Source organism: Pollicipes pollicipes, unplaced genomic scaffold, assembly GCF_011947565.3.
Source record: "Pollicipes pollicipes isolate AB1234 unplaced genomic scaffold, Ppol_2.1 Scaffold_4740;HRSCAF=5597_pilon_pilon_pilon, whole genome shotgun sequence".
NCBI classification, from domain to species: Eukaryota; Metazoa; Arthropoda; class Thecostraca; order Pollicipedomorpha; family Pollicipedidae; genus Pollicipes; species Pollicipes pollicipes.
Window position 1 is genome coordinate 19,533,203 of NW_023596545.1, and position 21,643 is coordinate 19,554,845.

The 21,643-nt window shown below is 57.8% G+C and overlaps 1 protein-coding gene across 4 annotated transcripts; it reads right to left on the reverse strand.

Annotated features, from left to right (window-relative positions):
- Positions 1-2,763: 2,763 nt before the first annotated feature.
- On the reverse strand, positions 2,764-16,538 carry LOC119098511 (golgin subfamily A member 6-like protein 1). Of its 4 annotated transcripts, none has more exons than XM_037221458.1 (10): positions 16,440-16,538; positions 15,596-15,649; positions 14,056-14,098; positions 6,507-6,673; positions 5,999-6,190; positions 5,452-5,592; positions 4,857-5,006; positions 4,304-4,459; positions 3,859-4,011; positions 2,764-3,455 (listed from the first exon to the last, which is right to left on the reverse strand). In XM_037221458.1, the coding sequence occupies exons 2-10, from the start codon at positions 15,623-15,625 to the stop codon at positions 3,393-3,395; spliced, it is 1,095 nt and encodes a 364-aa protein (XP_037077353.1). In that variant the 5' UTR covers positions 15,626-15,649; positions 16,440-16,538; the 3' UTR covers positions 2,764-3,392. The 4 variants fall into 4 exon arrangements, with proteins under 4 accessions (XP_037077353.1, XP_037077354.1, XP_037077355.1 ...); XM_037221459.1 differs by lacking the exon at positions 16,440-16,538 and adding an exon at positions 16,292-16,411; XM_037221460.1 differs by lacking the exon at positions 16,440-16,538 and adding an exon at positions 16,018-16,055.
- Between the last annotated feature and the right edge of the window lie 5,105 nt (positions 16,539-21,643).

Sequence of the window (21,643 nt, forward strand, 5' to 3'; positions counted from 1 at the left end):
CGGAGGCTTTGGCACTACAGAAACTCCGGGTTTGCCCCTAAAAATATCCGTTTGCCGTTCACGTCAGGACAAGATGTGGCCATTTACCACGTGAAGTAATTTTGTCAAGTGTGGTTTGAGGAACATGACTGATAAAGTAGGTAAATCGGCATGCGCGTTTAATATAATACAAAAGTTAGCTAAACGCAAATAAAATCTGAAAAGTGTGAGAAGGCAGTTAACAATGCCCCCCCCCCCCCCAACCTTGAAAAGAAGGGACAGGCCTGGCTCTCAGGCCCTCCCTTCCCCTATACCCATACGAGTGACATACAAGGACTTACGCATGGAGGCGAACGACCAATTACGAAAACAATGATGACTTACGTATTGAGGCGATGAGGCGTGGCTTGCTACCCGGCCTTGACTGTGATTATTAAGTTTGAAATGATCGGCGGTTGGTAATTGTAAGTGGGATGACCCATCATGCGTCTAAACGCCTACGCACAAGCAAATATATGCATGACGAGAATGGCTGTACGGCTGAGGCGTGGCAATTCGCGCGGTACATTGTTTTGCGCGTTGTGCGCTGTTGCTACGCCTTTTATGGTGCTCATAGCCCATGTTGATGGTTCGGCTGCCAAATGGATAAATCTCCCTTCCGACTACCTTAAACTTCGAGTGCGACAAAAGTTAGCCAGCTCACAGCAACACTGAAAACATAATTAGCATGTTGTGTGAGGGGAAGAGACAGATGCATGTAGTCCGTGGTAGGTCTGGAGGAACATAAGAACGTCTTTTTCATAGGCCACCCACAGCACTCCAGGCCGTATCGCCCTATTTTCGCGGCGTGCAACTCAGAACCTAGAGGGTCTTAGGTCAGCAGGGGGGAACGGCAGAATTTTGAACAGCACCGAAAGGTTTTCAACGTGGCTATTTTAATTCGAAGTCCCTTATGAATGTGGGTCACCCCCGCCCCCCTCCCCTCAAATCATCTGTCGACAAAAGAGCAAAGTATGGCATTGCTGTACATGCATACGGCAGGAGCCGAAAGAAATGCGCCACTGTAGTGCCAACTAGAAGCAGGAATCAACACTAATTCTGGACGTTGTGATCGCTGGATGCTGTGCACAATGGATGTTATGGGTTTGGATGTTGCGCGCTTGGATACCTTAAACCCCGCCAATACGCACGAAATAGGACGCATTTTGGATGTTTTGAACGGTGGATGTTGTCATTTTGGATGACATAAACATTGGACGCTGCCATCTTGGACGTTTCGATAGCTCCCCACAGAAACAGTAAGTATGGAGGGCTCGCTGGGTTGTAGCAAAAAGGGAATCCCAGAGGCGAAGGAGCCTGTGAGGTAGAGAACGTGAAGAATGTAGAGAGGGATGCACGATATTAGCCTTGTTTGTTTCCGTACATCGTCATGGAGGATTGTTAATTATTGTCCGGGGTAGCCTGTGTCCCTGCTCCTCCCCCCCCCCCCGCAATCCACTGTTCATGGTAAATTCGGTATGCCACTGGTGTTGCATTGACGTCGTGTGTGCTTCCTAGTGACGTCATGCGGCGCAGCCGGTACATTTTGTTAGGCTGCTCGGTGTAGGCTGGGGCATACATGTATGATGCGAGGGAAGGCTCTCCTTTGTCATCTACAACGCCTGGAAGGATCTCGCGAATCACCGACAGTCGACAGTGTTCTATCCTCCGAGTCTCCCGTCACCGCCGCTGCGCCGCTGACACTCAGGGGTCCAATCGGGATTTGTATTCGGGAACGCACCCTTGTATGATAACGCACACATACGACACGCGCGGCAGCCATCAGCCGACTCTCCTGCTGCGCGTCGGCTCCTGCGCGCGCCGGATCCGTTAAGGGAGGATCCAGGGCAACCCTGGGGAGAGGCGTGTACGAGAACACCACATACAGGACACCCACAGTCGTCCTGCCGCATCCTTTCTTCTGAACGTTGGACCCAGTGCGTTGAAATCGTTCGACCTTGAGCTCGCCTCGCGTGCTTGAGAAGCATCAGCGGAAATCACGCTGATGACAGGGTGCGCGGATGGCGTGCGTCTCCTGATAGCGTCGGTGTTGGGCATGCAGGCGCAGCCATCGATCTCCGTGGGTGCCGGAGCCGATGCGACGACAAAGTCGTGCTCCCTGTTGTCAGGCCGAGCAAACACACTTAATGTGTTTGACGGAACGATGGTGATGATGGTCAGGTTCTCAGAGGGATTTTCGATGACCAACACCTGGCTCGCTCTCAATAGAACTTGACGTGAGAGTAGAGCAACGTTCACAGCGTTCAGCATGGCTGCCCACGGCCCTGCGCCTTATGAGTCAGTCGAGTGGGCAGACCATGCCGCATCATCTACCCCCCCCCCCCCCCGCCCGTTCTGGCAACCCACTTCCGTGCAAAACGCTGCGCAAAATACCCTGCTGTTGTAGGTTCATTGGTTCACCAGATGGCATCAGCGTTTTATGTCTGATAACGATATCAATGCGTGCAAATGAGGAGCGGTAGACTATTAGGCACCTGCAAATGCAGAATCCCACCTTTGTCTGCGCGGCACTCTCACGGCACGCGGCCCATGTCCAAACCCATGGGGCATCCCGCCCCAGCTATGTGATAATCGTTCCTATTCGAGCTCCGGAACTCTTTCACGGGCCTGTTCTCTTTTCTGCAGCACCGGTCCATGGACGATGAGCTCCATGACCCCACGCCCTCTGTCCGATGAACAGTGGCAGCCGCCTCACGGGCCGCCGTCCTCGCCCAGACACCTCCGCGTCATCTGCACCTTGTATTTCACATGTCGGCGCAAAGGACAAGCCTTAATATCCTATAGTATTAATGTGGAACTCGATCTGTACGCATTGCGACTAGTAACCAAACGGTGCAAAAATAATAATTTGAGCTACACAGGTGGCGTCAAGCACAGTATACACTTGCGGGCGTCGCCTGACAGGCGCCGAGTCGGCGATTTGGCGCGCGGCAGTGAACAGTCACATCTGGTCTCTCGCGCGCCCGCCTGCTCGGCTGCGTCTCGTAGGTCCCTGGCCTGGCACTCCGCTCCGGGGCGCACCATCCACACAGCTGCTCGCTCACGCACGCACGCCCGCACGCGGCGGCGCGCCACCACACCGGCGGGAGATCCTTCCGTCGTACCGCTTCCACGTCGTGAAGAACTATGTACACACAGGAGCAACAGGGCGAGAAGAACGGAGTCACGGCAGCTGCACGCGCGCTTCAAAAGCAATAAACTTCTGCAAACAAAACCGGAGAATAGGGGGAAACTCTATGACTAGAGATCGTTCTTGGTTTTTTTCTGATCTTTTCCATGTATGTAATTTTCAGAGAGAGACAGCAGAAGAGAGCGGACACCCGCGCGCGGCGTCCCTCTGGCGTTTCCGACGCCTACTGGCTGTCTCCCTCGGAGACGCGCTCCTTGTTCTGGCGCACCACCTCGCCGTGACGCTCCTGCGGGCCCAGACAGGCGTCACTCTCTGGGAGACAGCGGGACAGCACACCAGGAGACAAGAGGACGGCTTGCATAAGGCGGGCGGGTGGGTGGCACGCCCGACGACCGAAAACGCTCCGTCAGCAGCCGGGGTACACGCCAGCCGCCACGGGACCGAGCGTCGCCGACAACAAGACCTCTTGGCGTCAAGTCCCCACGCGCAACGCTACAACGGTAACACGCTACGCTCGCGACAAAACCTCCCAGGTGGGCGTACACACACGACCAGACAGGAAGGCCCGCAAATCCGTTCCTTAGCGCGCTGAGGCGGGGCGCGTCGGCGGCACGCGCCTGCTGTCCGGAGCGGCGACGCCGCATGACAGCCTCATGCGGTCGGCGAGACGGCCGCGCGTCGCCACTCACCCGCTCCTTGAGCTTCTCACGCTGCTTCTCGATCAGCTCCAGGCGCCGCTCCTCAGCCTGCACCAGCTTGGCCTGTACCAGCTCCTGCACTTTGGTCTCCTGCATCTTGACGGACTCCTCCATGTTGGACCTCACCACCGGCACCTTGCTCAGCTGGCGGGGAGGCAGGGGGAAATCAGGCACGGTCCCCAGCGCCGCGCCGGGACCCCAACCCTAACAGACTCGGTTGTGAAACAAACGCCACAGATAGAGGTGGAAAGCCTTTGAATGTGCAAATGCGTCGGGCGTGTGATTCTTTACTTGTACCCACAGCCCGCAGCTGCGACAAATAACCACAAAAATATGCACGACAGTTCGCTCGCGTGAGTTTTTTTTTGCACAAGAAGTAGTGCACCGCTGGCACGAACGTCACACGCCCCGTCGCAGCAGCTGCTGCTGTTCTCACCTCCTCACGCGCCTTCTCCACCACCTTGCCGATGCCCTCCTGGCGGCGCTGCTCGGCGCTGGCCAGCTTCTCCGGCAGCGTCTCCTCCACCCGCTTGGCCAGGTCCTTGGTCTTCTGCTCGGCCATCTGCTGTGCACTCTGCAGCTTCACCGTGTTCTGCGGAGTGCGCGGGCAACAGACGTGAGGGCAGGGCCGCCGCGGTGGCGACGGCGGGGCGCTCGCCGATGGTCGGCACGCCGGCAGGGCGTAGTGTCGCGCGAGACGCTGCGACAACGCTGCGGTCCTGGCACTCACAACTGCTTTGTTACATGATATCCAGCCAATGTAAGGCTTCAACAAGATGCCAACGGCAATCACGGTTCATAGCGCCTCCACGGCGATGTCACATAGCGTCCCTTCCGTGATTCAAGTGATTAAAGCACGGTGATTAAAGGCATGCCGACAGAGCGGTCCACAACGCTGGCCACTGCACACCTCCAATGAGCACACAGAACAGGCCAGAGCGCAGGCAGTCATGCGGCGGGCCCGTCACAGGCCGGAGGGCGTGTCTCACGTGTTCGTGCAGCATCTCCACCTTCTTCTGCATCTCCTTGACGCGCTTCTCCTCGGCATTCTTCAGCTTGATCTCCCAGCTGTCCATGTTGGCCTTCAGCTGCTTGATGTGCTCCACGTGCGCGGCACGCACCTTCTCCCCCTGCTCCTCCTGCCGCCGCCGGGGTCGGCCGTCCGTCAGATGTCGGTCCTCACAGCCCCGCCCCGGAGACAGGGGCCACGCCACAGGCTTGGGAACGGGATCGACTGTACTCCTTACCTCCCATCCGCTGGCTTCATTAACAGCTCGCTGGGTGGTTCTAACCAGGGGACATTCGATGAATACCGTACGAGCAGGGTGCGCTTTGGTCAGGGTTGGATCCCACCACTCCATAATTATACGAAACAGAGGCTACTGTTTCCTATGCTATGCTATACTACTTCATATGCTACCTTTTACACTGTTCTGCTCAAATCACCCATCCCCCAACTAGCTGGATTTTCACTTTAAAAATTATCAGAACAAGACGCCCCAGATGTCCAGACGCAGCAGTGTCAACATTGCAATGACAACAATGTCATTAGGGGCCCTCCGCCAATTGGCTGTACACGCTCACCTTTTCCTTAAGCTTCTCGAGCGTTTTGCGGAGGTTTTCATCGCGAGCCTCCTCGGCTCCCTTCTGTTTCTCCTGGATGGAGGCGGCCAGTTCGGCGTACTGGACGCGCGTCTTATTCTGAACGGCCTCAACTTGCTCCAGCTGCGCCACACGGAGACCGTACCCACCATTAGTTCCACCACAGTCCAGCAGGTGGCAGGTCCGTCCGCCAAGGTCGATATACGTGGACGAAAACAGCGAGAGACCGTAGGACGTTAGGTGGTGGAGGCAGTAACATAACCATCTAAGGCAAAGCGTAATAAATACACATTAGCCGTGCCGGGCCTGTCTGGGCCGGTGCCTATGGAACTCAGCATGCCAAACAAGCGACACCTGAACCCCGGATCCAACTGTCTCTTTGTAGACAAGGGCGGCTGGTGTCCACCAGCATAAGCTATGATCGAAAACTGGCTCCCGCGCGCTGGTCTCCGTCAGATCCGGGGTGCAGCCGTTAGACACGCACGCCAGGCCCGTGCCGCGAGACGGGGTGCGTGAGGCGGTCACTCACGTGCTCCTTCAGCTTCTCCTGCATGCCCTTGATGATGTTCTCGCGATTCTTGACGTTGGCGCCCATCTTCTGCTCCAGCTGCTCACGCGCTTGCTGGATATACTGCTGGTCGGCTTCCTGTCGCTTCTTGCTGGCCTCGTCGATCCGTGCTAGCTTGTCAGTTACTGAGGCCTGGCGCTGGTACTCGTGTCGCTGCGGACAGCGGGGGAGGGGGGTCAGGTCAGGTCAGGTCAGGTCAGGTCAGACCTCACAAGGACAGGACGGCCGACCGTATCATGGTGGTCAGACCAGCTGCCATCTGGCCAGTCCGCAATCTCATCGCCATGGATGTGAGACAGGTGCGCGAGCAATGACCCGTCCCCTCCTCGCGGCCGCTACATCCGGCCGAGGTCAGCCCGCCCGCATCCGGAGTCTCGGCCGCCACCCTGCAGCACAGGGCGCCACCACCTCATGCCTGGCCGTGCTAAGGCCCGCGGGCGGGCCGTCCTGCCGTCCGTTCAGTGCTCACCTTCTTGCGCTCCTCGGCGGCCTGCAGCCGTTTGTTGATGTCATCAGCGGTGGGCGTGGCCTTGGGCGCCGGCGAGGCGACGTTGGCCGGCGGCTCGGTGGTGGGCGTGGCCAGGATGACCTCATACGCCAGGCCGCCGGACTTCTCCTGGCAGCGCACCTCGGTGGCTGCGGCACAGGACCAGTACCATACACTGCCCGCTCCGTGACAGGACCGGTACCATACACTGCCCGCTCCGTGACAGGACCGGTACCATACACTGCCCGCTCCGTGACAGGGCCCCTCGGTGGCTGCGGCACAGGACCGGTACCATACACTGCCCGCTCCGTGACTGGGCCGCCGGCGACGCCGCACCACGACGGATAAGCAGCGACGGCGAGCACGCACAGGGAACCAAGCCGGTTTGTACGCGGTCACATGATCACGCCCCGACGCACGGCAACACATTCATGTCTCAGACATGCCGTTAACTTGACGTGGCGCGGAAAGGAACTTCCCAGCACGACGGCGCCCCACCGCACAGCAGTGGTCGGCGGGAGGGGGGGGGGGGGGCCTCCCGACTGACAGTCGGGGCGACATCCGCCACGAGTGGGAGCGCATCCCCCAGAGGGCGTCCCCTGCCATGGGTACAGGCTCCCTCGGAGACGAGCGGTGCGGACGGCGAGCGACGCCGGAGACGCGGACGGCGACCGACCCAGCGCGCAGGGGGCCCGCGACGCGTCACGTCCCTCTCACACACCCGGCGCAACAGCCCAGCCGCGACCCACGGCTCCATGGCAGATCCGGGGCGTGCACACGGCGGCAGTGGCGCGGCACGCAGCCACCAGCCAGCGCAACGCTCGGCGTTGCCTAACGCCGTAACAAATGGCCTGCTCCTGTACGCGGCCGCGCGCCGCGCTGCCGCCGGCTGCGGCACAGCGTGACGGCTGACCCGGTGGGCGGCACGGCCGGCCGGCGGCGTCCTTCCCGCGGCCGCGGTATTAAACGCGACGCGTGCCGCCGCGCCGGCCGAGCGCATTACGACTCGCCGCCACCTCCGTGGCCTTCTCTCACTGGCGACGTGTTAGATCGCGACTGATTTGAATGCGTTCGCAGCGGCGTCCTTGAGGTGGGTCACTACATCAGGCGAGACAGCGCTGGTGAATGTGGTTCGATTTTGTCATCGCGCCGTTACAGAGCGACGGGCAAAGCCGCGGGCGAGGCTTGTTTTTGAGCCAGGGTCCTCCGACACGCGCACAACGACAAACAGCTGACGGCCACGAGGCGCGCAGACACTTGAGCACAAAAACCCGGCCGCCAGCGCGGTGCGTAACACACAAACATACAAACCGGTGGGCGTCTGACTGGCTGTCAGATGCCACTCTGCAGGCCGCGGGCACCATACAGACAAACGCAGTGGCGACATGCACGCACTAAAGCAGCCCACCGACGTCAGGCGGTGACGTGCACGGCGGACGGGGCTGGGGTGGGGCTGGTGCGGGGAGGGGGAGGAGAAGCGGGGGCACGAACGTCGAGCGACCGGCAACATTGACGTGCCGGCGCTGTCGCACGGCGGGCGATCATGCAACGCCGCCACAAAGGCCGGCCGGATGCAACAACAGCTGAGGCGCGGGCGTCAAGCCGGCCCAGCCTGCATGAAAACGGGACGGGACGGGAAGGGACGGGGCGGGGCGGGGGCCGTCCGCGTCTGGCCCAGACCGGAACCGGCGAGGTGTGTTGAACAAACGGCACATGGGTGGACAAGTGCCACCGGTGTTGAGACTGGCGGCGGCGGCCCGGGCGAGGGCGAGGCCCGCCCGTCCGGGCCGCACGGTGGAACACCCGACAAAGAGGCAGGCCTCGGCCGCGCCGGCCCGCATCAGTATGCGGCGCAGCAAAGCGCGCCGCCTCCACGGCCGTATCTGACGGGAAGCGAACGGAGTCAGCCTCGCGTCACGCCACCGATAGCAGCGGCGAGGTGAGGGGGTTGTCAGGCCGCGGTCGGACCCGCTGACCGCTAACACAGCGCGGCCCGGGCCACCCCGGCGGCGCGGCCAGTTCCCACTACCACGGTCAAGCGCGCGAAAAAAAAAACGCAAGACGTCGCGCCGAGCCAATCGACAAGCGCCGAGCGCACAAAGAGGCAGCGACGGCACAGCGAAGCGTCCGCTGCGCAGCCGGGCGCAGGCGAGCCATGAAGCGGCCGGGCTCGCGCGGTGCCGGCACTATTTCGGCCGGTGCCCGGCACGGTCATGATCGCTAATTGCTGTTACCGCTAGGCAGCCGTGGCGGCGTCCCGGCGGGTAAACACGACCGGCGGCGGGGGTCGTCGGCCGGTCCCGGCGGCCGTATCGACCGGCGAGGGGCGAGGGCCGCCGCCGGCCCGACCCGCGGGACGCCGTGCGGGCGGCCCGGCCGCGCCCCACGCTATAAATAGCGCTCGGGAACGGCGACACGGTCCGCACAATCATGGCCGCTTCACGGGCCGGCTGATGCGGACAACACACAGCGGCAGAGCCACCGACGGGTGCTGACGGTCGGGCCCCAACCCAGAAAACTGGGTTCGAATCCCGGCGGGAGCTGCCGTTTGCTTCAACATGCAGCTCAGCTCTGCGCTGGAAGGCGGCAGGGCTCTCCAATTAACGGCGGGTTGGGCTCATGCGAGCAGCGGGGCGGGACGTATGCCAAACGGATATGCGGAGCACGGCTCCTTTTGGAAGCAAGCACAAAAGAAAAAAGGCCACAAAACGGAGGGAGCCGCATCAGGTCAACCATTGGTGCCACACTTACTGATAAAATGCCGTCTCTTCGGCTGCTTACAGTGAGGCTTGTTGTTCTTCTTGACCGCCTTGTAAGCGCCGCGTCGGTCTGAGACGCACAGTACAGGCGGAGTGAGAGGCGGAGCGGAGCCATTCCCATTGGCAAGCGGAGGCGGCCGAGCCCGGATCAGCCACAACACCGCGCAGCGAGACAGGGCAAAAACCGTCCCGGAAGTCTGGCCGCCCGCCTCGTCCCGGGCCCGTCCCACTGTAAGCGACGCCGCGTCGTCCCGCGCGCATCAGTCGGCGGGCTGGCGGGAGCCCTTTGTCCGCTGACCTCCGCTGACCTCGGCCCGCGCGGCCGCCGGCGCCGCCCACGTCGAGCCCCGGCGCAGACGCCACAAAGGCCGCCGCGGCAGGTATTTGCGCCGCGTGCAGAGGCGCCGCGCGCGGCGACGGGACCCAGCCGCGGGCAACGCCCCCGCAAGGCCGCGCCGGACTGCGCAGTGTCCGTCCCCCCCCCCCCCTCCCCTCCCCTTCCGACGATGGAAAGCGCGTCGTCACGTGACCTCGCACCAGCTGGCCGACCAGCTGGGAGCGGCATCACGTGACCAGGACTGGTTGCGGCTACGTCGTACCGTGCACGCGGCGACCTCATGAGCGGCGCGAGGTCATGCGCAGTAGACAACTGCGCCGCCACCATCAGCTGCGGCAGGGGTCGGCGGACCGTATCCGTGTTGTCACGGTTATGACAAAGTTGCGCGGCACGTCCGGCAAAACACGTCAGATCAGCCGACGGTACACCCGACTGAAAGATAGGGAGCTCCACATGCTCGCGCAAGCAGCGTGCGGTAGTTCGAGCTAGCTGTGAAAGCGTTCCCTTTGTTCGTCCACTTGGATTTCGTTGGACTGCATTTGAATTAAAAACGCTTCTGACAAAAACTCTAGTGAGCTACTTTTCCTCAAACTCCCTCAGTCTCCTTCTCAAACCTATCCGTGGCGGCTCAAACACGCCATCAGTTCAGTCCAACTCCCCAAGTCGGCAGGAATGTCCTTGTGATGCGAAAGTGAGCGCCGGCTCGGTGTACATTGGCAGGCTGGTGGCGCATCACTGGCCCAGATCCCGACCCCGGCACCTGGCGCCGGCCGGCGCACGGTCAACGCACGTCCCGGTGCGCCACCCTGCCCAAATATTTACACACAGACGCGGACGCATGCGCTCTGCCAGAGGCACGCACCACAGGCGCAGAAATAGACGCTGGCTTGCTTTCAAGTCCGGCGATGGCAGTCCCACACGCACAACCACGCAGGCCAGCCGAGCTTTCAAACGCGCCCAAAACAGACGTACGCGCTTCGCGCAAACGCCTCCTCGTCGGCAGATTCCCATCGCAGGAGGTGTCCCGTCCGCAACAGGTCCTGCCGTGGTTCGGCTAACAAACAGCGGCAAAACCTGCGCAAATTCTGTGATAGCACGCCGAGATAGCCCTCCCAGTAAACCCGTAGCCCAACGATTCCAGCGCCCGCGACTAGAACGTCAACACAAACGACCTTGGGTGGCCGGGCGCCGCACGACAGCGAACAAAGCGGCATAGGATAGCTGCCAGTGTTTTTCTCTGGCCGCGCCGAAAACGGTCCCCTCCAAGGCCTGCTGTACCCATGCACGCCTCCAACGAACCGAAGCCATCCCCTTCAGCGGTCTATCCTGGACACCCCATCCCCGCTCTGCAAACAAATCCGTTGCAGAGCGAGTGGGTGCCGCTCGGCTACCCTGTGCACCATCAGCTGGCGGCCTGCGGGCCGGCGACCACAACAAAGAGAGAGAGAGGAACTGCGACGCCCGGCCGAGGCTAGCGCGCTGGCTCGCTGCCAGCTCGCCGTGTGGCCAGTTTCAAACCTGCGGCGTAGGGTCGGCTGTACCTAGTCCAGTCAGCCAACGCTGCAGCGCCGGCTCCAGCGGCCGCGCTGCGCTGCATGACACGTTTGAAAGGTAGGCTGGTGCAACTCTCGCCGAGGGGAGGTTGCTCTGCATCAACCGTGCGTCAGGGTGATAACGACCTTTATCCCCATTCGGGTAATTGGTGGCACATTGACAAAACGGATGATATTATTCAAACATATTTTTTTTAAAAACGGACGATATTATGTGCAAACAAAGACAGCCCAAAATGTTGTTGTCACATTTGTAGACAGTTCCGTCATCCTTGTTTATTTGATGTGACACTTGCACAACTTTTCGTTTGATCGAGGCACTGTGAAATTGAAGAATTAGTTCTTAGACCGAACGACCACCACCAAGTGGACTCAATCACGCGGAAATCAATGTCGGTTCACTCGAAGCCTGGTGTGTGAAACCCCGCACCCTGGTGTGTCAGCTAACTACGCCCGAAAGACAGACTGTGATTGCTGTACATGAGAAAAGCTGGCAACTGCAAAATTCAAAAAAATAAGAAAGCGCTTGTCAAACAAAATTATCTCTTTGATCTAAATGGGATAAGGAAAAATAACATCCAGCACGATGTTTGGTATGCAACTGGAAAACCCAGCCTAGAGCAACGAAAGTGATCTCAATGCCAACGAGCTGATCCCTTCCTGTCAACGAGTTCAAGGAAGGCAGACAGGCTGATTATGCTCGATATCTCGATATACTCACACCAGCTAAATACAGACTTGATCGTACAATGACTTAACGCGCCGCAGATCGGTTAGAAGAGTCTCTGACGGCCCAACATCCATAAGAATGAACCAAATTTAGAATGTGAGAACGGTTTGACCTTGATACGCCTGGGACGGGCGGCAGACAGTTGCGGTGGCCGGGTGCGAACACCGGGCGACAGGCCGGCGGAATGTTTTCCGTCTGCACGCATCGATCGCCGCCGCTGGCCGAGCCGCCGCATCGCCTCCTCAGCGCGGACGGGCGGCGTCACTGCGGCAGGGCGTCCCGAGTCACGCCGCCAGGACGGCCAGCCCGCCCCTGCAGTTCCTGGCGGGGCGTCCCGAGTCACGCCGCCAGAACGGCCAGCCCGCCCCTGCAGTCCCCGGCTAGGAGTCTTGATTCACGCCGCCAGGACGGCCACAGCGGCGGGTCCGTGCAATTCTGGTTGGGCACCCCAGCGAACGGCATGGTGGGTCTTAGCATAGCGAGCACTAGATCCGATGGAATCGTAACGACTAGGGGCTTGCACAGCTGCTCGATCGGCTGTGATTTGGGAAATGTCGGCGTGTTTCGAAACACGCTCATCTGTCTTGCGTCATGGTCAGCGACCGCGATTGAAATCCGGTGTGCGCCACGTTTCATAAAAAACGCCTGTCAACACCATGAGCGAAAGCCAGTGCTTTCAATGCAAACCATACTAAAACATGCGCTGGATACCATCCAGAAATCGTTTGATGCTCCGTCCCGCCTGTCGCTACGTCCGCAGTCGGAGCGGGTCCCCAGGAGCCGAGCCCTCCGCGACAGCGACGGTGGGGCAGGGGGGCGGGGACACGGCGCCGGCGGCAGTCCGCAGCCATGGCAACCGCCGCTGACCCGACCCAGACAGCCGGCGGCGCCACCCGGTGGCCCCTCCCCGTGAGTCACGCGCCATATGAGGCAGGCGGCAAGCGGTCGACATTAAGCCGGATTCGCCAGGCTATCGACGCGTCCAGGGTCTCGCCGAGGCAAGTGGCCAACAACCTTGCGACAACGCGACGCTGACATTTCGCCCCCCGCCCCTCGATCGTGAAAACCAGCGCCAGGAGCGCCGCACCATGATCGTTACGGCGCGACCGTCCCGCTGCAGCGCGACGCGCGCCGCGGTCTCTGCGGCTCAGCTCGCCGCGGCAAAAGCCCGCGGATCGTCCCGCGCACAGAGAGGCGACAGGCCGCGGGCGCGGCCAGACGGCAGGATCGGACCGGACGCGCCGCCTCGTCGGCGCACGGGGTGCGGCTTGGGGTTGTCGCCCACGACACCCCGGCAGGCCGCCCACGCACGGCCGGAACGCAGACCGACGCCCGCTACGAGAGGCGGGTTTGGGCAACGTCCGGTTCGGAGCCCCGCTCAGCCTAGCCGCGGCCACGCGACGGCGGCGTTTCTCAAACGGCGGGCGGGCTTCGCTCACGGTAGATCACCATCCCACGAGATGAAAGTCGAGTCAGCCCCGGCCGTTCGCGGCCACATGGCACCCTCCACCCGAGGTAAACGGCCATGTCGAAACTCGGCCCAGGCAGGCCACATGGGCGCGTCCCAATACCGGAGTCGTGCCAGCGGAACATACTGACCGGCGAGTCCGCTATGACTGCAGAGTCACGCCCCGGGCCGCAATCGTCTCACCTTGGGCCGCGACGGCTGGAACCGAGCAGCTGTTGCAAAAGCAGCTGTACACCGAACCTTTGATCAGGCTGAAAATCATGGCTGCCTGCTGAGGAGGGGAGGCGTGCGGCGACACCGTCCGTCCAGCAGAGGTTCCCAGCACCAAGTGGACACGCCCTGCCGGCCCGGCGGCGACGAAATCGACGGTCGACTGGACGGTTCGGAGTGCGGGGCGTCGGCCGCCACAGGGAGCAAGCGCCGTCAGAGTCGGGCCGGCCCCGACGTGCAATCGATACGGCCCCGCCAGACCGACTCCAGCAGTGAGTCAGCGGGTGCACGCTCCTCCCCGCTGGCGTGACCCCCGACCTGCGCCGGGGTGACCTCGGATCACGGCAGGGCCCAGTCACGGCGAGACAGGCTCCGGTCAGGTCGGATGCGACGACGGATGGCGGGGATGACATGCATAAGGCGCAGGGCACGGGGTGCGGCTTTCACATGCAGCCGTCGGCAATCTCCACTTACTGTCTCCGGCACTCATGTCGACGGTGGCGTTGGGGTCTGCGGGCTGAAAAAGAGCGAAGCAATGCATCAGCCACGTGGGGGGGGGGGGGGGGGGGCTCCCAACTTAAAAACGGGCCACATGGACGTTTGGTTGGATAACCGCGACAGAATCCTCAAGAATGTAAGTGACTGCATGTGGCAACTTGGTCCAACAGAGGAAGGGCAAGAATAATAAGCGTGGTAATTAGTATGGACGGCCAAAAATATTCACAACGGAAAAAGAAGAAAAGCAACTCTTTAGTAAGAGAGCACCAGTCTGAAAAGCACCGAATATGCGAGCTTTAAATACCGGTATTGCTATGAAGAGTGGCAGAGTACCGTTCTGAGCATGCATGGCAAATTCAATGTTACTTGCAAACACACTGGAAGAAACCATATGACAAACGAAAACTAAAAAATGACACTTCCTAGCGGGCGGCAATACCAGTACACTGAGGTCAAAACTCGCGGACACATTTATACTCGCTGATCCAACCGAGTTTCCACTGGATGAGACATTTTGCAGATAGCTTCGATTAAAATTTGAGAGAACCATCCAATACAGGTCAGGGCGCAATTAATTTCAATCAGCAGCAATGTATTGTAAGCGAGTGATAGACTATGAATTCGAGTACAGCAAATATGCAGCATCGAAAAAAAATATGTTGTGTCACGCTTAACTATACAATTACCGCGCACAAGGCGTTCATTACATGTCACGCATGTGCAGGCAGCTCATGGAGACGTGTGAATACCCGGTGCAAAACAAAGGCTCAGATTGACAACAAACCATCAGACATTCCAGGACTGAGAAACAAAGGAGCATTAAAACACGGCAGCGAATGAGCGACCAGGCACCAGCACAGCAAACCCAGGCGCGGGTCAGCAGGTCAGAACGCGCCGGCCAGCGCGGCTGGCGCGCGACGTGGAAGTGCGCCCGCTGCGTGATCGTGCAGGAAAGCTCCAGGATCCGCCGGCCAGTCATGTAACGCGCTCAAACAAAGGATCGTTGGCAGCTGGAGAGCGGCACCGTGTGATTTCGGGTATCGACTAAAGGGGTCAAACGGCCGGGGCGCTGGAAGCATGACGCTAGAAAGTTGTTATATTCCAACAGACTTTCGCGCCCAATTATCAAATATGGTGGTACTGAAAGAATGCACACCGTGGATGCAATAACTGCCAGTGTGAGACAGTCCACTCCAAGATGACAAAAAAGGTGCTGCCAGGAGCCAGTAACGTACATATGACTGATTTGAGATCGGGGAGGAAATAGTGTGCCGCCCCAGTCATTCATTATTTACACGGCGGTGGCATGCGGCCAAAGCAGAGCCACAGCCGGGGCATGCGGCCGAAGCGGTGCCACAGCCGTGGCCGCCATAGCCCCCGCGCATGCAAGGACGGAACGGAAACCAAACGTCCAACACCACACGGAAATAAATGTGAGAGCAGAACCAGCGATTCAAACCGTGTCGTGGCGGAGGTCACCATGAATGGCATGCAAAACAACGGAGAGCTTACTAACATCAGCTTCGGCGGACCAGTAACTCCCCATGGTTGGAGACTGGGAAGTGAAATCCTGAAAAAGACTGGTTCGCTCACATATTTCTTACCACGACTAATTCTATGTTCAAAAAAACGACATTTCCAAAGTTCCGTCGCTTGATACCGGCGATAACTTTCGGTTACAACACCTAGTCTGAGCGTTTGACAAGACTATTCAAATACCAAGGTAAATGCAGTGAACAATCATTTTTTCGCGGGACACACTGACATGACAGTCAAATAAGAAATGAACTGAAATAATACATTCCGAAAGCCCGTGACATCACACGTCACATCGCATGGACAAGGGAATTAAACTATCAATTGAAAAAGTCCTACATCGCGTGCTGATTTCTAGTTCTTCCTCGGTAAGCAGATGCTTCAACAAAGGTTATCAGGTACCTGATCGGACGATCGTTTGATGGAGTGGTGAAACAAAATGCTTGTAACGGCAAATTATCACAGATTTCTGAGGATATCATGAATTTTTGGGGTTACGCGGCGATCATATGCACGGCACAAGCGCAGAGCACGAACTATTAGGAAAACCCAGGAAGTTCTGAGGCGCAACGACAACAGTGCGACTGCATTGGAGAGCTGCAAATGCGCAGAAATACACGCATGTCATGAATTTCGAACCAAGAGACCACGCAAGACAACCCAGTCACTTGCGCACCCTAAAGCAAAACCTGCGTCGTCGCTGGGATCAGTTCCGTCGGCCTCGCGAGCTACAACGCAGTAACGGCAATCGATGACGAGAGCTGACAAAGCACTGTTCTTCGCGCTGAGCGCAGAACACGAGTGCCCAGACGTGGCAATCTTACCTGACGAAGCAACAAAGGGAATGCCGAACGCCTCAGGTGAATTGAGCGCACCAACCACGACGCAGCTGCCCGGGAATATGGCCTCGTGTGCGCCCCTGAGCTTTTATGAAACGAAGGACGCCAACGCACCAGTTATAAGCTCCTCAACCATTGGCTACAGCCGCTCGGCGCGCTGAGTCCTGGTTAACCATTGGCTGCGGTATGGCGCGTCATTCAAAAACGTAAACAAAGCAATCGCTGGTGTTGGGATGCTGCCAAATCGGAGCGCAGAACGAGAACATCGCGTTTTAAAGGAAAATTCTTTGACCAATATTGGCCATGTTCGGTTGCAGCAAAGTGAATGCCACCTGGCGTCCAGTATCGATTCCTCAGCCGCCCGCGCTAGGCAACGGTATTGATTTGGCAGAACCGGGAGTGGACGCAGGATACGCAGAGACGAAAACAGGGAAGAGAAGGCAAGCAGAGGGCAAAAAACCGCCAGTGCGGTGAAAACATCGCACTTCCGTGGTGCGGACGGTTGACAGTGACGCGCCAAAAGAGGGCACAGAGTCCGGCCCTCCTCCACTTCTTAACGCCTGGAAATTGGTGGCGCCCTTTCGTCTAATTAAAGGCGGGAAGCGAAAAGCGTGTTATCATAAAACCTTACATGAGCCCAGTAGTGCGCCAGGGGGAGGGGCTCTTGACACTTTAGAACTCCCTGCCCGTTAGGTTCGAGTGCAACTTTCATCACGACGCTACCGAATATAATTCCGGAATTTGGTGGTCAGGAAGGCTATTTTGCTTTTAAATCCCATAGATACCACCGTGGACAGCTACATGTAGAGCCCAGTTGCCCTAATTTAATAGGCTCCTGGATAGCCGCGTGAATATGAACAGCTCGCAGTTGAAACAGGTGCCAAAGGTTTCAAGGAAAACTAACATCGATAGCTCACTGATACGCGACACGCTGTACCTTTTAGCGTTTGTGGGGCATTATAGTCTGCAGCGCGTAGGTACTGTCAAAGGGACTGGAACTACTGCGCAAAAACGCCCCTCCCCCCCCCCCCCGGTCGCAAATTTTGGCTGCGCCCCTGGTTGCGCCGGGTATAGACGCAGCCAAAGTAGGGGTCGGTGCCCCCCCCCCCCCCTACCTAACACTTGGTTTGCTCCTTGTTATTTTAGCACCATATGCGGCACCTGGCAAAAAAATTTCATTCAACTTGATGAGTGCTCACTGAGCTTCATCACATCCCCTTTAGGAAACTAGTGGCTGCACCCATGGAGCTAGGGGTGAAACTAGAACGCCTCCATGGAGGTCTCAAAAGCCGGCCTGGGGATCCAGTCAAATTGCAAACCGACGGTGTTCTGGTTTTGAAAAAAAGCTTTGGATTTCGCTTTACCGAACCTTGAGTGAGCATGCTCTAAAGCAGAGTTCCCGATATGAAAATTACTTCTGTTTTTTCAAAGAGAAGCAATGCGTCACTCTTGTCCAACTTTCCCCATCCCGGGGGCTGGTGGTGGGCATAACCCAGACTCCCCTCTCTCCCCCTCCCCCCTCCCCGATTCGTCTTTGAGAAGAGCGGTGCCCAAACCCACGTGAATAGGTTGGGACGTACCCAGGATTTCACAGTGGAGGAGCACAACTCAAAACAATGATAGAACTGTATTTAGTGCACGGCAGGCGCTCGGATCAGGAGCGAGTCCTGAGGGGGGAGAGGCGCGGGCCGTGCCCCTTGGGCCTTGACGGTCCTGTAGGCTCCGTAGGGGCCCACAGCCGGCCAAACGAACGCTTTTTTACACAAAACGCAACACACTTGAACGTCTTTGGGCGACCAAGGCGACCAAGGACAGTCACAGGCGAAAGTAAGGGCCCACGAGAAGACAAAAAATATTCTTCACTTACGAGAGGGCGGTGATTGGTACGTTTTAAGGCTCATCACGCTGTTCAGAGACTACACTTTTCCCGCGGCCATATATAACCACTTGCAGGGCCAATCCGATCGTTAAGGAGCCTTCTACGCTGCACTCGATTTTTTGCATTTGCTCGAAGGGCCCTGCGCTGTTGCGGGGCCCTTTCCGCTGGCATGCTACGGAACACGCCAGAGTTCTTGTTTGGTGTTTTAATTGTTTGGGAGCCCCGCAGATTGGGTCATGGTATCTGAATGTAGAGACCTTTGCTCATGTCGGGGACCGTCCCATAGCATGCTCGGGTACACCCGATCTTTCGGGGCCCTTCACACTGAGTATTGGGTACTTGTTATTTGGATGAACGCCCTACGCTCTGGTTCAGGTCTCTTTTAACAGCCTACTCGGGCACATTCCATCGTTCGGGGACCATTTCCATTATGTCTTGGATGTTTCCTATTTGAATGGAGGGTCCCGCGCTCCTGTCCGGGCTAGATCTTTTTAACTGCTCGGGTGTACTCGGTCGTTTGGGGGACCTCCACATTGTGTCTTGGGTGCTTCTTATTGCATGGATGACCCTATATTATTGTCGGAGCCCCATCTATTACACTGCTCGGGCCAGTGGCGGATCGAAAAGGGGAGGGCACGGAGCCATGGCCCTTCCCCTTGCGCCCCAAGGGAGAGCCATAGGCTCCGAAGGGACCCATGACCGGCCGAACAGGCGCAATATCGTAACACAAAATACAACAAAATTGGACGTCTGAGGACCTCCAACCGACCAAGAACAGCCACAAGCGAAAGTGAAGAGCCCGTGGGCAGACAAAGCTAATTCTTCGCTGATGAAGAGGGTTGTGCTTGGTGACATTTTGAGGCTCCTTACCCTGCCCAGAGACGACACACTGTTCCCAGGGCCTATATCTCCATTTGCCTGGTCAGTCCAATCCCTAAGAATACTTACACGTCGTCCTTGACCTCCTTGCAGTTTTTGTAGAGCCCTACGCTGCTGTTGGGGCACTATATGCTAACATGCCTGGGCACTCTTGATTGATCAGGTTTTCCCCCACAGATTCTTTCCATTCGCCCGAAAGGCTCTATACGCTTTTTCCAGGGTCCCATATGCCAGGGTACACCCAGTTGCTCAGGAGCTGTTCATATAGTCTTGGGTTCTTTGCAGTTGCTCGGAGGGCCTTGCGTTGCTGCTAGGGCCCATATAAGGTAAGGCATCAAGCTACTCGATGCTCAGGGCTTCTCTACATCGATCTAGGGACATTCCCCTTTGATCCCGTTTGGGCAGAAACCTTTACTCCTACCGGGGCCCTTTCTGTTAACCTGCCCATGCACTTTTGATCGCCAGAGAAGCATTAATTCACGCACATCGGTCTCGGGCAATGCCCCTCCGTTCAGAGGGCCCCGTGCACTGACCGGGGTCCTATATGTTAGCCTGCAGGGGCACATCTGATCGCTCAGGGACGCACCACATTGGTCTTGAGCTCTTCTCGTTTTCCCTGAGGACCCTTTACTCGTTAACGGAGGCCTCTTTGTGTGCCTGCCGTAGCAACGATGATCTCTCGGGTTCCGTCCCTATTGGTCTTGGTGCCTTAGTCTTAAAGCCACAGTCAGATATGTGCTGATTAATTTTTACGCGCAATTGTCGAACATAATTTTACATGCCATGGACGTCGCAGGTGTTTTTCCGTTGGTTATTGAACTCGTGCACCTGTTTTGCTGGTTCATTACGTTCTTAATGCATTTTTAATGCCTGGGTATTTTGTACTCCTTCATGACCACCAAAGCAAAAACTTTGCAGTCGTCACCAGCCATCAGGTGACCACCTCAACCAGTTCGCTAACTGTAAATAAGCCAGGAATCAAGATCGTGCCTAATTAAAATGGTATCTCTCAGCCAACTTTAGGTTTCTGTCATGTTTTCCGAAAAACGTCGTCTCAAAACGACAGGATTTGCCGTTTTCTGAAGAAAGTATATAAGCTCACTGTATAGGTTTACTGCGTACGCATTGTAATAGGCGTGCTGAATGCGCAACAAGCCTATTTTTCTAACGCAATATATTTTAGCAATGGCAAAGCAAAAGTAAAAATTTAGCAAAGCAATAATATCTTAAGAAGCATGCTGTGATGTGTGGATTTTGGGAGGTGGGGACCTAATTCTAGGGGGCCACAATGTTGCGTACCCCACCCCCTTAGCGAAGTTCTGAATCCTGCCCCTGGGTTGAATGAAAACGATAAAATGCTTGCAGCATCGCAATGTGGCAATACAATGCTGCGTGGCAAAACAACTTCCATGCGAGCGCCCTGAAAACGGCAGAACACAGCTGTTAAGATGTGTGATGTTCTACTGCTGGAAACCGCAGTTCGGCGTGTTCGGGTTTTGCAAACATTTAAGACCATGGAAGGCGTCGCTGGTTGGGCCAGGTAAAGCATTACCGCCGAAGCTTCTCAACTACATGATGACGTTATTGGATAGCGTTAGGACGCGCGCCAGGTCACTCGCAACGCACAGCATGTATTTTTAGGCACCTATTATGACGTACCTATTACCTATTACGTACCTATTACGCACCACATGACGTACCTATTACGAGTGGAGAGCACGGTATGTGGCAGGCGTGGCAGTGGTCATGCATACACACACGCACGCACGTACATACGCATGCGCGCACGTACTGCCTTCCCCAAAATAGCCAATATTTTAACGTCTTCCTATTGCAACATGCCTGCCCCGGCGGCTTAGCCACACGGTATGAAGTCAGTATCATTCATCAGTGTATGTTGAGCCCTCAAAGATATTCGGAGCCCCGCTATGAAGATCTATCTTAACATGGCGAGGCCGTCCGTTGATACCCGAGCATTTTTATCTATTTATATATTTATATATTTTGTTTGCTTGTTCTCGCCTGTATCACGCAAGGCCACTGAGCACAGCCTATGGCTCAAGCGGAGCCGTGCGTCGCTTCCCGTCACCGACGCCAACAAAGGAGAGTGTCGTCACCGTGGCGAGGCCGAAACGAGGGCCCCTCGAGAGCAGGGCCGCCAGCCACTCGGCGGTGCCAGAGGCCCCAGTGCGACACCGTGCCGCGCCGGACCGGCCGGGCACCAGCCGTCAGTCGCCGGCCCACGCGGCGGGCAATGGCTCGGGCCCCGCCGGCACGCGCGGTCAACGGCAGGCGCGCCAGCGGGCGCCGCCGCCGCCGCCGCCGCCGCCGCCGGCGCACCGTGCAGGCTGCAGGCAAGCAGGCCACACAAAGGCCGGTGCGGGCTGGTGGAGGCGGTGGACCTGGGCGCACACGGGTGCGCCGCGGTGGG

Coding starts and splice junctions, on each gene's coding strand:
- LOC119098511 (XM_037221458.1), bottom strand. CDS start 15,625: ATGGGGAGTTACTGGTCCGCCGAAGCTGAT. Junction 14,099..15,595: donor ACTGGTCCGCCGAAGCTGAT/GTTAGTAAGCTC, acceptor GCTCTTTTTCAG/CCCGCAGACCCCAACGCCAC. Junction 5,593..5,998: donor AGGAGAAGCTGAAGGAGCAC/GTGAGTGACCGC, acceptor CGTGTGGCGCAG/CTGGAGCAAGTTGAGGCCGT.